Source organism: Cavia porcellus, unplaced genomic scaffold, assembly GCF_034190915.1.
Source record: "Cavia porcellus strain 051 isolate PalLab524CR breed Dunkin Hartley unplaced genomic scaffold, mCavPor4.1 scaffold_6, whole genome shotgun sequence".
NCBI lineage: Eukaryota > Metazoa > Chordata > Mammalia > Rodentia > Caviidae > Cavia > Cavia porcellus.
In genome coordinates, this window is record NW_026947489.1 from 41,343,672 (window position 1) to 41,359,669 (window position 15,998).

The window sequence follows — 15,998 nt, forward strand, 5'->3', positions numbered from 1 at the left end:
GCCACACCCACCGGGCACTAGGGAGAGCCTGGGCTGCTGGACCTGCTGAGGTGGGGAGTCGGGTCTGTACGCACCTCCCTTTCTGGAGCTGGAGTACTTTGTCCCTTAGGGACTCATCCAACTGGTCAAGGTAAGGGGTGATATCAACTGGCTCTTCCACAACTGTCTCCTTGATGGGGTGGAAGCGAAATTCTCTCTTCTTTCCTGAAAGGAATGATTGAGCTGTCACTTCTTCACAGCCTTCAGTGGGCACCTGTCACTCAGTGCCGTGTGAGAATCTGAACGTGCACAGCTTCTAGCTCTTCCCCACCAACAAGGCAGAAACCACTTTCTTCACCCTCTTGCCTTCAGTGTTAAGTGCATGGCTCTGCACCCGAGTCTCACCAGTAACCTTGTTAACAAAACTAGCTCACGGGGACACGGCTGTTCCCATGAACCAGTCCTCCTGGTAACCCTGAGCCATTTCTTCTGCCGGCTTCACCTTTGCTGTTGAGATCCTCCTCATCATCACTGAAAGCTGCTTCTGCATTGTCGTAGCAACTCTCCTCCTTGTCAGACATGTGGTTGTCCATCTCCATAGAAACTGGCTCCTCAATTTTCACTGGGGAGTAAAGAGAGAGAGAGAAGCACTGATTGCCTCAGAGAAGCACTGTGCCCTCCAGTCTACCCCAAGCTTCTGGGAAGGGGAGACCTCAGGGCAAGCAGGAGAGCACAGAACATATGACCTAAACAGAGCTCTAACCCTGACAGGACAGATCTCCTCACAACTCTCCATGACATACTGGGAGATGTTACCAGGTGCAGGAAGAACACAGGACATAAGTCTTTCTTGCTTAGCTCAAGATGAATGAGTATCCTAAGACTATGAGTAGTCTCTTGGGCTCTTTAATTTAAAACCAAATTGTAGCCACGCATGGTGGCACACATCTATAATCCCAGCACTCAGGAGGCTGAGGCAAGAGGATCACTGAGAGTTCGAGGCCAGCCTCAGCTACGAAGTGAGTTCCAGGCCAGCCTGAACCACATAGTGAAACCCTGTCTCAAACACACACACACACCCCAAGTTGTAAAGCAATGCTTGCTTAAGCCCTTATCCCAAAACAAAATAGCACAGAGGGGAGGTCAGGGAGATGGTAGTCTGGAATTAGAAGCAAGATGTGAGTCTCAATGTGACAACTTCTCATCAAGGGCCAGGATCACAACTGCAGAACAAAGAAGCAACAGAGAATGGTAAAGTATGATCAATTACCATTCCTTGAAAGCTTTCTACTTACTGAGAAGAGGTTAATGTGAGAAAAAAATACATCAACAAGAAAGATAGGTGGAAAAACAAAATTACATGGAGAGGGAACCCAAGAAGACAGCACAGTGAGTAAAAACAGCCAGGCATGGTGGCACATGCCCGTAATCCCAGGACTCAGGAGGCTGAAGCAGAAGGACTGCCGTGAATTGGCGGGCAGCCTGGCTACGTAGTGAGTTCAAGGCCAATCTGAATTACACAGCAAGACTCTGTCTCAAAAAGCAAAACAAACACAAACAAACAGAACATAATAAAAAACAGAAACTTCCCAGGGACAACATCCTGAACAGGGCTCCATCCTGCTTCTGACACAGTGACGGTGAGGGGCTTCCATACCTTCCACAGGTGGGGAGGGTGAGCTGCAGAACTCAGGAAATTTCTCTCTCAGCATGGCCCTCAGCTCTTTATCCAATTTAGGGTTGTCAAATAAGGGAGCCAGGTGTCTGTGGGGAATACATATGAAGGTCAGCACCACAAGTCCTTATTCCTAACTGAACATGAAAATAAGAGACAGGTCTAAGCTCCTTTGGTATAACTGGGTCATTCTCAGATCTTTCAAAGAAGTCAACAGGACGGTAAGGCATGTAAAGCCTTTATAACGTAAGGGCATAAGGGATATTCCTCTAAGAGTCAAGAGGACATACACCCAGGTGCAGAGGTGGAGCTGCTGCTTTTCACATCTGTGGCAAGAAGGGTCAGCTGAGCATGGCAATGTCCACATGTGCCTGACCTAAGACAACTTGGATCACCCCACCTCCCCACACATGAATTCCTTACGCCAAGACCCGTTTCTCCACAATGTGGTTGAGGGAGGAAAAGACACCCTGCCGCACATGGCCTTCCAATGGCGGGTAGAAGTTAGGAATGATCTGGAAGGGAAGAAGCAGAGTGTGTAAGTGCAGAACTCTCCACCCCAAAGCATTCTGCCATAACAGATCCAAAAGGCTGCTTTGGCTTTGGTCAGTGACACTGAGGACTGGAGTGCTCCTGACCACCCGAGGCAGAAGCTGGCCATTCCTCTAGGAGACAGTCTACCTTGAGTCATCATCCCATGGCTGAGAAACTCCACGGACACAGACAGCTCAACTCAAGACAGCGAGGACATGGCCAGGATATTTTCACTAACTTGGGGAGTAGGACTCCTGACTCCTGAATCCCCACACAGGGGGATTCAGTCAGAGAGTGATTTGGGGGAGATGGCTAACTGCCCACCTAGGAATGGAGGAAAGGCTGGGGTTCTTACTCGACACATGAAGTCCAGGAGTGTGGCAGTGATGGCCGGATGGGGCTTCATAGAGTGATGCATGACCAGGATGGCTGGTTCTAGGGGATGTGAAATTAAAGGGTTCCTCCCATCAGACACTATTCTCACTTCCACAGAATGGGATGTCAGCATACATGAATGTCTCCACCCTAGTGGCCACCAAGCAGGCCCCAAAGTAGACAGCCCCTCCAACTGCTCTCACTCCGAGGCTTGGAGAAGGGAGGCAGGAGAGGAAAAGCTGATGTGGCAACTTTCTCCTCTGCCTAGGTCCTCCCTACCCAGAGCCCAAGTGGAAGACTGTGGAAAGGGGTGGAGTCATTGCTTGGCCTCTTCAAAGCATTCTTCCTTCTAGGTCAAGGGAGAACTGATGAAGAACAACGGAACTGCTCCCAGATAAGCGGCCTCCACTCCAGGCTGCCTGAAATTTATGACTGCTGTCGCCAGGACAGGCAGTGGGGTTGGGGGTAGGGATGTGGTGCTGCCTGGTCTCTATCACATACCTATGTTCATAATGCTATCCTTGTCTGGACTGAAGAACAGCCAGTCGTAAAACAATGCCAGCTTGGCGTTAGAAGCAGCAACATTGGACTAGAAAAGAGAGAGGGAAAAATACCTAATTTCATTAACCAACTCCCCTCCCTTTCTTTGAGAGACCCAGGGCAGATTCCACAGCTCACTTGGCTGCTCTATCTATGAAATTGATACCCTGTGAAACTCAGTGGAACCCCACAGGGGTGAGGGACCCCTGAGTCTATTAATGAGTGCACTGTGGTCTTCCCAACCAAGAGGTAGGGACTGGCCTAGGCTCTTCAGACACCCAGTGAGGCACATTCCTGATCCTCACAACAACACAGGGCTGTGGGAGGCCTCTAATCACCCTGAGTTGAGGCAACCTTCAGGTGAACCCTGGGCTGTCCTGGCTGGGTTTCCCAGGCACATTCCTGAAGACAGATCCCCTAAGAATGGCTTGTTGACACATTCAAATCACCATGTCCCCAGGACCTGGTCAGATGGAAGAGGGGGGCCCTATCAGAAAAGGACAAGGTAGCTGGATGTTAGAAGGGACTCCCAGCACAGGGAGAAAAGTGCTGCAAAGAAAATGGGCTCTACATTGATTCACTACATTTGGTGATGGAAAGTATCCAAAGTAGAGGTCAGAAAGGCAGGGCATGGTGGTGCACTCCTGTAATCTTAGCACTAGGGAGGCTGAGGCAGGCAGATGGTTTCAAGTTTGAGATCAGTCTGGGTTACAAAGTAAGTCCAAGGCAAGCTTAAGCCATATAGTGAGACCCTGTCACCAAAAAAAAAGTAAAGAAAAAAAAAAAAAAAAACCCACAAAGTACAGGTAAAGATTTATAAAGAATGCAAGTCAAGCTGGGGATTTAGCTCAGCAGCACAAGCACCTGCCTGGCAAGTGCAAGGTCATGAGTTCAATCCCTGGTACAAAAAAAAAAAAAAAAAAAAAAAAAAAAAAGCCCCAAATTTGTGGGGCAAGCAGAGGAATAACTATATGTGGTTTCTAGAAGCTACAAGGAAAAAGGCAGGGACACCTCAGAAAGCCAAGCTTATCTGGCTACTCCCAAACCCAAATGACAAACAGTGAGTAAATAACAATAGTAGTAAATAATGATGAGTGTAAGTAAGAGACACAAAGGGAGGTGTCAAAAAGAAGGCCCCCAAGGATCAGGTGACCCTGGAGAATCAAGAAGAAGCAAGACTGGGGCACAGGAATACTTCACTACCTTTAACCCACAGCCCAGCCCCTTACCGTGCACGTTGTCAGGAGCCAACCAATGATGGCCCATCGAGGCAGTATGTCTGAACTCAGCACTTCATTAGAAGGGTGGACTACCCCACAGATGTAGCGAATGAGATCACAGCGCAGAGACTGACTGTCTGGGGTGGACAGATACTGGCGCTGGAACCAATCTTGGTACCGCTTTTGTTGACCAAACCGTACCTGGAGAAAAGGGATGTTGGAAAAAGAAATTTGGGAGGGAGGGTAGGATTCCTGAAGAAAAGACTATGGCTACCATTCACCTCTGGGCTGGGCCTAGACCTTCTTCCCCTTCTTCCCCCATCTTTGTTTTGTTTTTTCAGACAGGGTCTCACTATGTAGCTCAGGCTGGCTTTGAACTCACTGTGTAGCCTGGATTGGCCTTTAACTTGCAGCAATACTCCTGCCTCAGCCTCTTGAGTGTTGGGATTATAGGTATGCACCACCACACCTGACTCTTGCAGTATCTTATTCATTAGTTCACATTGTCTTTCAAGTCTCCTCGTCTTTGGGGGAACTTCCTGATTTTAAAAAATGCTCAGTCTTTCTAGCATACCTTGTACATTAGTGGTACACTTGTGCTCGACACTGACTTGATGTCACAATTACCTCCAGCTGCAACTTCAGGTCACTTTTGGCTCCTCACTCTTGCACTGCTCATATGCATAATCTTATCTCATCATCTTGAGCCACTGAGACACAACAAGGAATGTTCCTTAAGAGCAAAAGCTGAACCTGTTTCCCCTGCAGCACTGACTGAGCACTTCTAGATGCTGAGGGACCTAATGGGACCATCATCCAAGGCACAGATTCTCCAAACCTTCTTGCAGCAAGTCCCCCCTCCCCAGACCCCAAATGGTCATACACAGCAACACTAAACGAGGAGGAAGATCTGGTTTCCTTTCCTATCCCTCTATTAAAAGGCATCAAAATAGCCACGCATGCCAGTCCACACCTGCTATCCCAACACTCAGCGTGATGAGGCAGGAGGATTGCTGGGAGTCTGAGCCCAGAACTACATAGTGAGTTCAAAGTCAGCCTGAACTTACATAGTGAGAGCCGGTCTTAAAAACCAACAACAATAAAAGGCAGAAAGGTAAACGAACAAATAAAGATGTATCATCTAGACCAACACTGATCAACAGGACTTTCTGCAATGATGGTGGCTATTCAATAACTGAAATGTAGGCACTGTGGCTGGGACATTAAATTTCAAATTTTACTTAACTTGACCTAACTTAAATTTAAATTGCAATACATGGCTACTGGCTACCACCAGGAACAACACTTGCTTTTGTTTGTGTGTTTTGTTTTGTTTCTTGAGACAAGGTCACCTTTACTCTGTAGTTCAGGCTGGCCTTGAATTGGCAATGATCCTCCTGCCTCACTTTCAAATGCTGGGATTAGAGGTGTGTACCACCATGCCAGATCTCAAGCACAGGTCTTTAGAGCTCAATGACCGGGAAATCTGCAAGCTGCTTTTCAGATGCTCTAATGATAGACTGGCTGCTGAGCATATGCCTGCAGAGTCTGTCAAAAGCACGGATCCCTCAATCAGATTCTTTTGGACACTGGACCCAGAAGCTGTACAGTTCCCCTGGAACTGCACATTTTCACTCTATCTATTTATTTTGCAACATTTGTCTTTTTTTTGGAGACGGTCTCACTGTGCAGCTCAGGCTGGCCTTAGACTCATTCTGTAGCCGTGGCTGGCCTCAAACTCACAGTGACCCTCCTGCCTCAGCACACCACATTCAGCAGTATTGGTGACCTAATCCAAGGGCTTATACATACTAGGTGAGTATTCTACCACCATATACAGTTCACACTTGTAAATATTGTTTGTGTGGAACCATTAGAATAACTCCTTTAGAGAGGCTGAAAGCTTCAAAAGAACTGGATTTGAATCTCTTTCATTCAGCAATACATCCTAATCCTTAATACAGTACACAAAATGTAGGCATAGAATGAACAAAAGAAAGTGGCCACTACCCAAACAGGTAAGAGACACCCATGAAGCAGCATTCTACTTCAAGAGGCAACAAGTCTGCAAGCAGAAGCAAAAAGCCCCAACTAGCATCTGCAATGCCTCTTCCCACTGGAATAGATGCGCTTACCCGGGATGTCATGAAGAGGAGCTTAGTCTCCATGTCTGGAGTTAGACGACATGCTAGGAATTTTCGAGATGTTCTTGACTGAAGAAGCTGTAGGATACCTGAATTAAGTGTGGAAGGGAAGAGAAAGGAGAGCATCCTGAAAACCAGAAGGAATGGAAGGCAGGTGGGGAACTGGAACCAGGCACCATGACTGGGTGGTCTTGCTCGTGGGGTATTTCTAAGAGAAGACCATAAGAGCTCAAGCTTGGATACATGTGGGTATTCAAACTAGCATTTCTATGTCCTGCTCCAACTAACCACATCCTACTAAGAGTAACTGCTTTCTTCTGCTTGCCTTATAGAGCCCCCTCCCTATACATATTATTGTAGTGGACAACAGATAGGAAAGTTAAGAGGAAAACACGAGAAACTCTAGTCTCTTCCTCCTGATGGTCCCATCACTGTAACTGGTATAATGTGGCACAACCAGAAATTCTGGAGTCAGAAAGACTGCTTCTGTCTCTTACTAGCTATGTGGTTTGGAGAAAATTAATCTCTTTGAACTTCAGTATCTTTATCTGTGATTGTGGGAAGTAAAATGCCCATCTTATGATGACGGTTTAGAGGTAAGTGTGTTAACAAATGTGTGACTAACACAAAGGAGACAATCATGTAACTCGATACATGTCCAATGTAAGAACAGTGCAGTCATCAGGTAGGACCAGCACTTCCTTCTTTCCTCAGCTCCCACATGGACAACTGCCTGCATGCTTGTGTGCGTGCACGTGTGCGGAGTGGGATGGGTGCAAAGCTGTAGTTACTGTTCAGGCCACTGCAAAACCCTAGGAAAGGGAAAAGGACAGGAAAGGACCTTGTCAGGGAAGAGAAGACAGACTTTCTCTTAAATAGGATTTAAGCCAAACTGGATCCCTGGAGCTAAGAGGCAGGACTGCCTCTAGGGAGGAGCCATCTCTTATAGGACTAACTCCAGCCCCTCAGCTGACTCAGTATCATAGGTTGGGTTGACCTCTGACTCCTTCTGGATCCATTGAGGCTGGAGACTGGTCATCAGCTCACCTCCTGAGGAGATACCAGGACGAGAAGAGCACAGGTCACAGTCCTCTCACTTTTAGGAGAGCTGATGTCTGTTAGGGAGGGGCTGTCTAGGAACCTGCTCAACACTTTTATGCCTCTGCCATTCCCAAATCCAGCAATACTTGGCAAAGCCTACTGTCCTGAGCTTCCTGACTGCCCTAAGGCTCTCCCAGCCAACCTCTGTCCTCTTGATTCATTTGAGACTTATGTGCTGACTTGTCACCCTTCAGGAACAGCATACTTAGGTACTTACCTGTGAATTGAGGACTCAAAGCCTGAGGATTGTGGATAATGTCTTTCCAAAGCAGTTCAAATTCTGGTATCCTAGCAACATTCTGAAGTAGTCTTACGAGGTCTCGGCCAATCATCAAACATTCCATGAACTTAATGTAGGGAGAAAAAATAAGTGGGAGAGATAGAAAAGAGGAAAAACATGGGTTATTTATCTTTTGGAGAGAGGACAAAGAACAACAAGTTCTAAGCAGGGAAGGAAAGGGGGTGGAAGGGACTATATGATTTCTTCTGGAAGCAAGGGATTGGCTCCTAGCTCTTAGGGAAGAGCTACGAATGTGGGGGCTGACATCACAGAAAACAGCTTCCTGACAACTGCTGAAGTCTTGATGATTCCCACATTAATACTTTCCCCTCTTAGCCCAGAACTGTCTTGATTCAATTCAGGGAAAATTAAAATTCCAAAAAGATCGGACCAGCAAGCCGAGCCCTGACATCAAACTCATTCAATCCAACAGAATGTTTCTTGGTGACAAAAGTGATCGATTTCTGTGCAGCCCAAACAATACCCACTAGTGACATGTTACTTATGCAATTAGGGAACTGAATCTTAATTTTATCTGAATCGATTTTAACTTAAATTACCAAATGTGGCCAGGAACTACCATATTTGCATAGCTCTAGGGTATCTCTTGGAAAGGCTGACTCATAATCCCACCTGATATGGCAGTTACTCATGTGGGTAGATTGGGGGACAACGTAACAGTGGGCACACAGAGATAGCCTGTGTCCATTGTATGGTAGTGTCCTTGGCTGCGTGACCAGAGGCTGGGTGTGGTGGTACTTGCCTATAATCCTAACACTCAAGAGGCTGAGGAAGCAAGATCACCACAAGTTCGAGGCCAGCTTGGGCTACATAGTGAGTTCAAAGCCAGCCTGTACTGCATAGTGAGACCTTGCCTCAAAAAATGAAAATAAGATAAAAAGAAACTGACCAGTAAAATTTCCAGGATGCCAGCACAAAAGGTACCATCCTAAGGAAGCAGGGCTACTCCACTCTGACTCCTTTCCACTCTATTATCACTGAAGGATGATGGATAACACCAGGCCTTAGCACTTCAGGCCCGGGTACACAAAACCTGTAGGCTCACTCAGCCTGGATCTCTTTTCGCTGGCACTGATTCTGCCCTATTCCCTTACCCGTTCCCGAAGCAATGAGATGCAGAAGTCCACTTCCTTCTGCCGCAGGGCCTGGAGCTGGGCAGTCCCATGGTGGTCAACAATGAGGCGGAGGTATGTGTAAACAGCCATGGCGATGAGGATGCTGCTCTTCAGCACCCATTCCCTGTGAGGAAGGAAGATGCTGCACCTACACCCTTTGTAGACATATTACCCTTCTAACCCACCCTTCTAGACTTGGCCTCAATGTCTCAGATATGTTTAATCAGACCCTCTGTCTAAATAGAGGAGAAGGCTCTTTTTACATTTTTTTGCTTACTTGCTCAGGCTATATGATTCATCTCAAACTATCAACTAGTGAGTGTAAGTACAATTTACTAATTTTCTCTAGGAGATATCCAAAAAGACAAGTGCCAAATGAAAGCAATCTTTTCTTACCATATTTGTAGCTCCCAATAAAATAACTTTGTTTGTTGACTTACTCATTCAAACATTTACTGATGTACTGGCCAACCACTGTGTGAACTACTAGGGACAGTGATTAGCTATAGCCTCTCTCTCTGAGCGAAGTATCACAGGTGACCCGACCTCAAGCTGGCGTGAGGACCCCTGGGAGGCTTCAGGCCCTTTCAGCACCCGGACTTCTTAGAGTGCACTGTGCTAGCCCTTCCCATCCCAGCTGTCATTAGCAGCCTACCATGTCATAAACCTTTCCCTGGGTCTCTCTCTAGCCGTAGAACCTACCCTGAGACTTTGAGTCACTTGCCCTAAACCACAATCTGAAAAAGAAAGAAATGACAAAGTCTACTTTCTTAGGAGTTTAGAATCTCCGTAAGGAAAACGGGTAATCAAAGAATTTACTGTCTGCTGCTTTAGAAGGAGGCAGAAAGACAGTGGAGAGATTCCTAAAACTAATGCTACTGTCATGTGCCCAAAACGGGAGCAGTCTCCTTCAAGCAAATACTTTGTAATGGCTTTGGCAGCCCTGCTGGAAGGCAGAGAACTGGAGGAAGAAGACAGGGAGTTTAATTAATCCAACCAGGCAACATCCTGATTCCGGAAAAGAGTTAATTAAGAGACTCTGGCCTTTTCCTTGCACAGAATGCAAACACCAGGCTAGAACATGAAGTGCAGGGGTGGGTGCCTCATCTATCTTCTACCTTTTATCCTTTTTTTTTTTAAAAAAAAATAATAGATAAATATTAAATTTTATTGTTTTTGAGGTAAGTGTCTCACTGCACAGTTCAGGCTGGCCTTGCGCTCTCTTTGTAGCCCAGGCTGGCCTCCAGCTCACAGTGATCCTCCTGCCTCAGCCTCCCCAGTGCTGGGATGACAGGCATGCACCACCATGCCCAGCTACTTTTTATCCTTTCAACCTGAAAAACACTGGCAGGGGAGAAAAAGGGAACTGAAGAAGAAAGAGAAACTAGTTCAAATTTCAAGATACTTGCTTTCATCAAAAGATGAGATTTCAGAAGACATGGGAAGGGTAGGGAAGCTATCTGGCTACTGGTTGTCAGCTTTAAGATATGGGGACAGGAAATATCTGGCACCAGCAACAAAATGAGAAAAATCACATTTTAGGGAGATTGTTAGCAGAAGTGATAACCTTATCTGAACCTTGGAATGGCATGATGAACAGAAATGGAAGTGAGTCCTCTGACCCAGGATAGCAGAAAAACAGACACCTAAGGGGGGCAAGGGATCTGAGACAGCCAGGCTCTCCAGGTCCAGTGCAGCGGCATATCCATGCCTCAGCACAAGGTGGCACTGCAAAGCAGACCTGCATGGCTCTCAGTCTGGGCAGAACACTACACGCAGCCATGGCTTTGCTCTTATTTATGAGAAGTTGTGATTTTTTTTTCCCCCCAGACAGGGTCTCACTACGAAGTTCAGGCTGGCCTCAAACTCACAGTGATCCTCCTGCCTCAGCCTACCAAATGCTGGGATTATAGGTGTGCCCCACCACACCTGGCAACAAGAGGTCCATTTTTGCAAATTGTAGATAACAGAGATACTGTTAGCGATTATCTGATGGTGCCCTTACCCAGAGACTCTAAAATTAAGAATGGGGTCACAGGAACAAAGGGAAGATCTCACCGCCATATTCAGATATGAAACAGCCCTCATAAAATTTCTGGCCCTTTAGTTTGATGAAGAAGCAGAAAGCCCAAGTTTGTTCCCCTCATGTACTCTCCCTCCATCATGAAGCCACAAGCCCTAAACTAGCAGGATGCACTGATGTGTCTTCCCTCCTCACCCACCTTGTCCCTGCACCGGACACAAAGAGCCTGTGTTGGACTGAAGCTTGAAAAGAAGCGGTACCTGCCAGGCCTAGTGGCTGCCCAGCCCCACTCTGCTGAGCTCATTCCCTGCCCCCAACTTCCCCCAAAGATAAACATTCCAAGGAGGCCTGGATCAAAAATAAACCTTTATCAGATGAAACAAGTTTTTCCTGGGCTCTCAGATATTTTAGCAAGGACCTTCTTTCCCACTCCGTCCCTTGGGCCATACCATGGCATTCATTCTTTCACCTACCACCACCGCAGGTCTTCCCCTCCCCTTGTCTCCTTCCCTAATTTAAGGTCTTTTGGGGCGAGACAATCCTTTCTTCCCCGAATTTCATACTCACAGCCCTCATGGCCATATCTGGCTCTTGCCCCTCCCTTCATGGTAGACTCTACCTCTGCTCCGTCAGGATATCCAGAACACTTTCTGCCAACCAGATATTTTTGGCTGTCACATCTCCACCTGATTTTAAAAGAGAGGAGGAGAAAGAATCAGAATACAGCAACTCAGCAAATCCATCTCATTTGTCCTGCTAGTCCACCCTGCTGTCCTAAGTGCTGGATAAACTACCTTCTCTTCTGTCAAGCTTTAAAGCTTCCCTCTTTGCCTCCACAGAGTAAAGAAGGAAATATCCTGGAGTCTTCCTGAAACCAGAGCTGCTATTTTTCTGGTTGGGAGTCAGAGTGGGAACTCTTTGGCTCTAGAAAAGGAATATCTGAGACAAGGAGACATGAGATGCTCACACTTCGGAAGCAAGTATAATATCTTAAATAGGGCCTGAGAAAGAGGTGGCTGGCAACTGCTGGAGTCCAGCATCTGGAGGTCCCAAGTCCTGGGCTCGGGCTCACAACAGGCCATACACATCCAAACGGGAATGAATGCTATATAAAGCTCTGAAGAGGCAAGGCAGCAATGGCAAATGGCAAATGTGAGGTTGAGTAGCTGGTCATTTTTGAACAAAGACATGCAATCTTGAGAGAAGAGGTAGTAGCCCAGGCAGGCCTCTCATATCTGGTGGCTCAAACCAATGTCACCAATGCCAAGATGATAATAAAATCTAAATGTCAGGGTCTGTTCTGTAACATCATTTGTCCCTCAGACTGACCCCATCAGATGCCATAATTATTAAAGAGCAATTGTTTAAAACACAAGGGTGGAGCCAGGGAAGATATCTAGGTTTTCTGAAACATAAGGACATGGGGAACAAATTACTTGCCCCCGCTTCTCTCCCCATACCTTTCTGATCCAGTATGCCATCAAATCCCAGAGAGAAAACTGGCTAAAATTCTACCAGGAATTGGATTTGGCAGGAAAAGAAAACAAGGCAAGATTTACTGCCTTAAACCAGGGGTGGTGGTGCACACCTGTAACCCCATCACTTGGGAAGCTGAGGCAGGAGGAATGCTGTGAGTTTGTTTGAGGCCAGTTTGGACTACATAATGAGTTCAAGGCCAGTCTAAACTACATAGTGAGACCCTGTCTCAAAAAACAAGAAAACCAAAACAAACAAAAACAAAAAAAAAATTTACTGCTTTAAGAGTTGGGCAAGGTGGCACTTGCCTATAGTCCTAGGAATATGGGAGGCTGAGGCAGGAAGATCACAAGTTCGAGACCAGCTTGGACAACTCAGTGAGATCCTGTCTCAAAGATTTAAAAAAATACAGTAAGGGCAACGGATGTAGCTGAGTGGCAGAGTGCTTCTCTAGCATGCATGAAGTCCTGATTCAGTCCTTAGCAGTGGGGTTGAGATGGAGACTTATTGCTTCAAAAGAACCCCAGTGAGTTTTAATCAGTTTCTTCCTGGGACACATGTGGCCAAATGCCCACATCAGAAAGAAAGTCAGGAAAACCAGGAACTGAGTTCCTTAGGTGGTTAATCACTCTTCTCTGCCTAGACTTTAGTCTCTGGGCTCCTCTCCTTGCTCTCTATGCCCTTCCAACTAACTCACCTGCAATCTGCTTCATGAATGTCATGCAAACACCGTCAGCTCCCAGAACCCCACTCTTCACCAGTTCCCGAACCAACCACACCAGCTAAAAAAGAGAGGACAGAGATGAGGGACAGGGCTATGAGTGGAAGAAGCCAATTCAGTTGCATAAAATTTGGGTACCCAGGGGCAGGGGTGTGTGGGCCTCAATTCCTCCCTCCATCACTTCTTGGGGAGGATCCCTTCTTTATTGAGCTGGATCTTTTTCTTTTTTTGGTGGCAGGGGTGGTATTGGGGATCAAACCCAGGGTTTTGTGCACACTAAACTCATATTCTGCCCTTGGATCTTCTGGGGGGTTTTGTTTGTTTTTTCCTTGTTGAGACAGGGTTTCACTACGCAGTTCAGGCTGGCCTGGAACTCATTTGGCAGCACAGGCGGGCCTCCAACTCACAGTGATTCGCCTGCCTCAGCCTCCCAAGTGCTGGGATTACAGGTATGCACCACCACGCCTGGCCCCCTCTCCTTTTGGCCTTACCTGAGTGCGGCAGGTATCCTGTAACTTCAGGTACTTCTCCATTAATATCTGGTTGATTTTATTCAGAACAATATTCATGCCGTCACGACTCACCAGAGCCAAGTCCCGGTAGCACTGTGGAAAGTGAGGTGTGTGAGCAGCCAGTAAATGAAGAGAAGACTTTTGATTCCGCCCACCCTGAGTAGAACTGCCCGTCTCTTAAACTTAAACAACACCGAGGGAACACTGAGAGGCAGTGCAACACTTTCTATTACAGACATTTCCTTCCACAGGGCTTCTCTACCCCCAACCTACCCTTGCTCTGTCATACAGGATGGGGAAAAGTCTCTTCTTAAACAATGGAAGAAAACCTACTGGGCAAAGCTCCTCGTTTCTATCTTTGTGCCCCTTCCTCCCTTCTTAGGAAGTGTCACCATTTGATGCCACAAGCTGAGCAAAACCAGGTGGAGGCCATCTGCTTTTCATCTGCCAGTAAAAGGTCACTCTGAATGAGTCTGGCTGAAGAAGTCAGAAGGAACCCAGAGGTGCTCTCACCTGCTCTGACCCAGCCTGATGCAGCAAAAGGAACATTAAGAGATCAGGACCACAGAGAGAAAGGACAGAACCAAATAACTTTCTTAACCTAATGTGTTTTTTCCTCTGGGATGCCTTTTGCCTCTGCCAATATTTCAGGAAGGGTCCTTCATTGTCCCCATCCCTTGGGGATGTGAGGGGAAGGCACTGTGCCCTCCCCAAGAGCTTTCCTCCCCATTCTCTCTATAACACTAGACCCCTGGAGAAACACCTTAGGGAACCTCATTAGCAGCCAACTTAGCCTGCTGAGTTTTAGCCTGTCAAGGTCTCATTCAAATGAGTAAAAATTAGGTGCAACCTCTGAAGGCCAGTTGGATAGCATCCAGAGTAAAACAACAAACAGCCTTACATAAGCCTGTACTCCCAGCACTCCAGCACGTGGGAGGCTGAGGCATAAGGATCGCTGCAAGTTTGAGGCCAGCCTGGGCTACATAGTATTTCAAGGCCAGCAAGAATTACATAGTGAGACCCCATCAAAAAGGGGGGAAAAAAAAGGAAAGAAAACTAATGGTGGCTCTAATGTGGTCAGCAGTTGGACAGTTAAACCCTACAGACTCCCAGAGGTAAGCTACAAGATAGGCAGAGAGGATGAGGCAGCCCAGGAAAATCAGAATCAGGCCAAAGACCCAGAGGAAGTTTGTCTGCTCATCTGAAAGCAGAAGTCTCAGAAATGTGCAACAGGCCTAGAAGAGGGAAGGAGGACAGGTCTCCTAAGACACACAGGCTCAAATGAAGACAGCAGACACTCCCTAATTCCAGACTCCATCTGGGACTTTTACTAATCTTAACTGCTAGGAACACATGGCAGCTGGGTACCAAGAGTATCATATTCTTGACACTGCCAGCTGCCTTACTAACCTCCGTGCCAGCTTGTTTACTGGCTTGGACAAGAAACAGATGGAAGGGAAAAACTCAGTAAGGACCAGAAACTCAGCAAAAGGCCTCAAAGCAAAGAGGGGTGACAGGCAATACTGAGTCAGCTCATCTGTCTGGACCTTGCTGAGAGTACAGATACTCCTTGATTAGTGACCTACCTGGCTAACAGTCAACTACTCAGACTTACCAAGTGCACTGCTTGGACTTGTATTGTTCTGTGCACCTTGTTTATAGAGCCTCCATGTGTCTTTTTGCACAGTCTATCTCATTTACACAGCTGTAATCTGTGCTGATTATACTATACAGTTTAGCACTGCAGTGTTAGGTGCTGCTATGCATTACATATCCTCATGTAAGAGCAATAAAGGCAAAGTCATCAAGCTGAGCTTCCTTTAACCATTTCTTTGTTCTGGATAATGTAATGTACATCCTATTTACAATTCCTCATTTAATGACTAGTTCAGTTAATGACCTAGTCAAGGACCTAGTTGTAGGAACAAACTCGGTAGTAGGAATGTCTGTAGTGATATTCCAGGCTGGGCTCCAGCCCCTCATCTTCTTTCAGAGCTGCCTCCAGGGCTAAATACCTACACCAAGAATGCCTAGCCTTGGGTCCTGACCTTTATGGGAGAGATACCTTGGCATTACTGTGAGACCCCTTCCAATTATCTTCATCTCCTGACTTTAGGGTCTACAGTTTAAGCTTCCAGCTTGGCCTCCTCACCAGTTTCCCACAGAGGCCTGTTCCAGCTGTGTAGCTCAGATACCAAATAGAAAATAAATAACTTAAAAAAATAAACATTCATAATAGCTGCCAAGAGGATAGATGCAAATCAAGAAGGTACAACTGAACC

The 15,998-nt window shown here is 46.7% G+C and overlaps 1 protein-coding gene across 2 annotated transcripts in view; it reads right to left on the reverse strand.

The window, feature by feature from the left end:
* The window catches only part of Ints3 (integrator complex subunit 3), a 40,937-nt gene that overhangs the window by 9,337 nt on the left and 15,602 nt on the right, over window positions 1-15,998 (reverse strand). For both annotated transcript variants that reach the window (XM_063250500.1, XM_063250501.1), the window contains exons 4-16: window positions 13,696-13,809; window positions 13,181-13,265; window positions 11,627-11,693; window positions 8,964-9,108; window positions 7,786-7,915; window positions 6,459-6,556; window positions 4,333-4,524; window positions 3,065-3,152; window positions 2,544-2,623; window positions 2,078-2,169; window positions 1,637-1,743; window positions 482-601; window positions 75-204 (exon numbers count right to left, since the gene is read on the reverse strand). In XM_063250500.1, coding sequence (XP_063106570.1) covers window positions 75-204; window positions 482-601; window positions 1,637-1,743; window positions 2,078-2,169; window positions 2,544-2,623; window positions 3,065-3,152; window positions 4,333-4,524; window positions 6,459-6,556; window positions 7,786-7,915; window positions 8,964-9,108; window positions 11,627-11,693; window positions 13,181-13,265; window positions 13,696-13,809 — 1,448 coding nt within the window. The remainder of the gene's footprint in view (window positions 1-74; window positions 205-481; window positions 602-1,636; window positions 1,744-2,077; window positions 2,170-2,543; window positions 2,624-3,064; window positions 3,153-4,332; window positions 4,525-6,458; window positions 6,557-7,785; window positions 7,916-8,963; window positions 9,109-11,626; window positions 11,694-13,180; window positions 13,266-13,695; window positions 13,810-15,998) is intronic.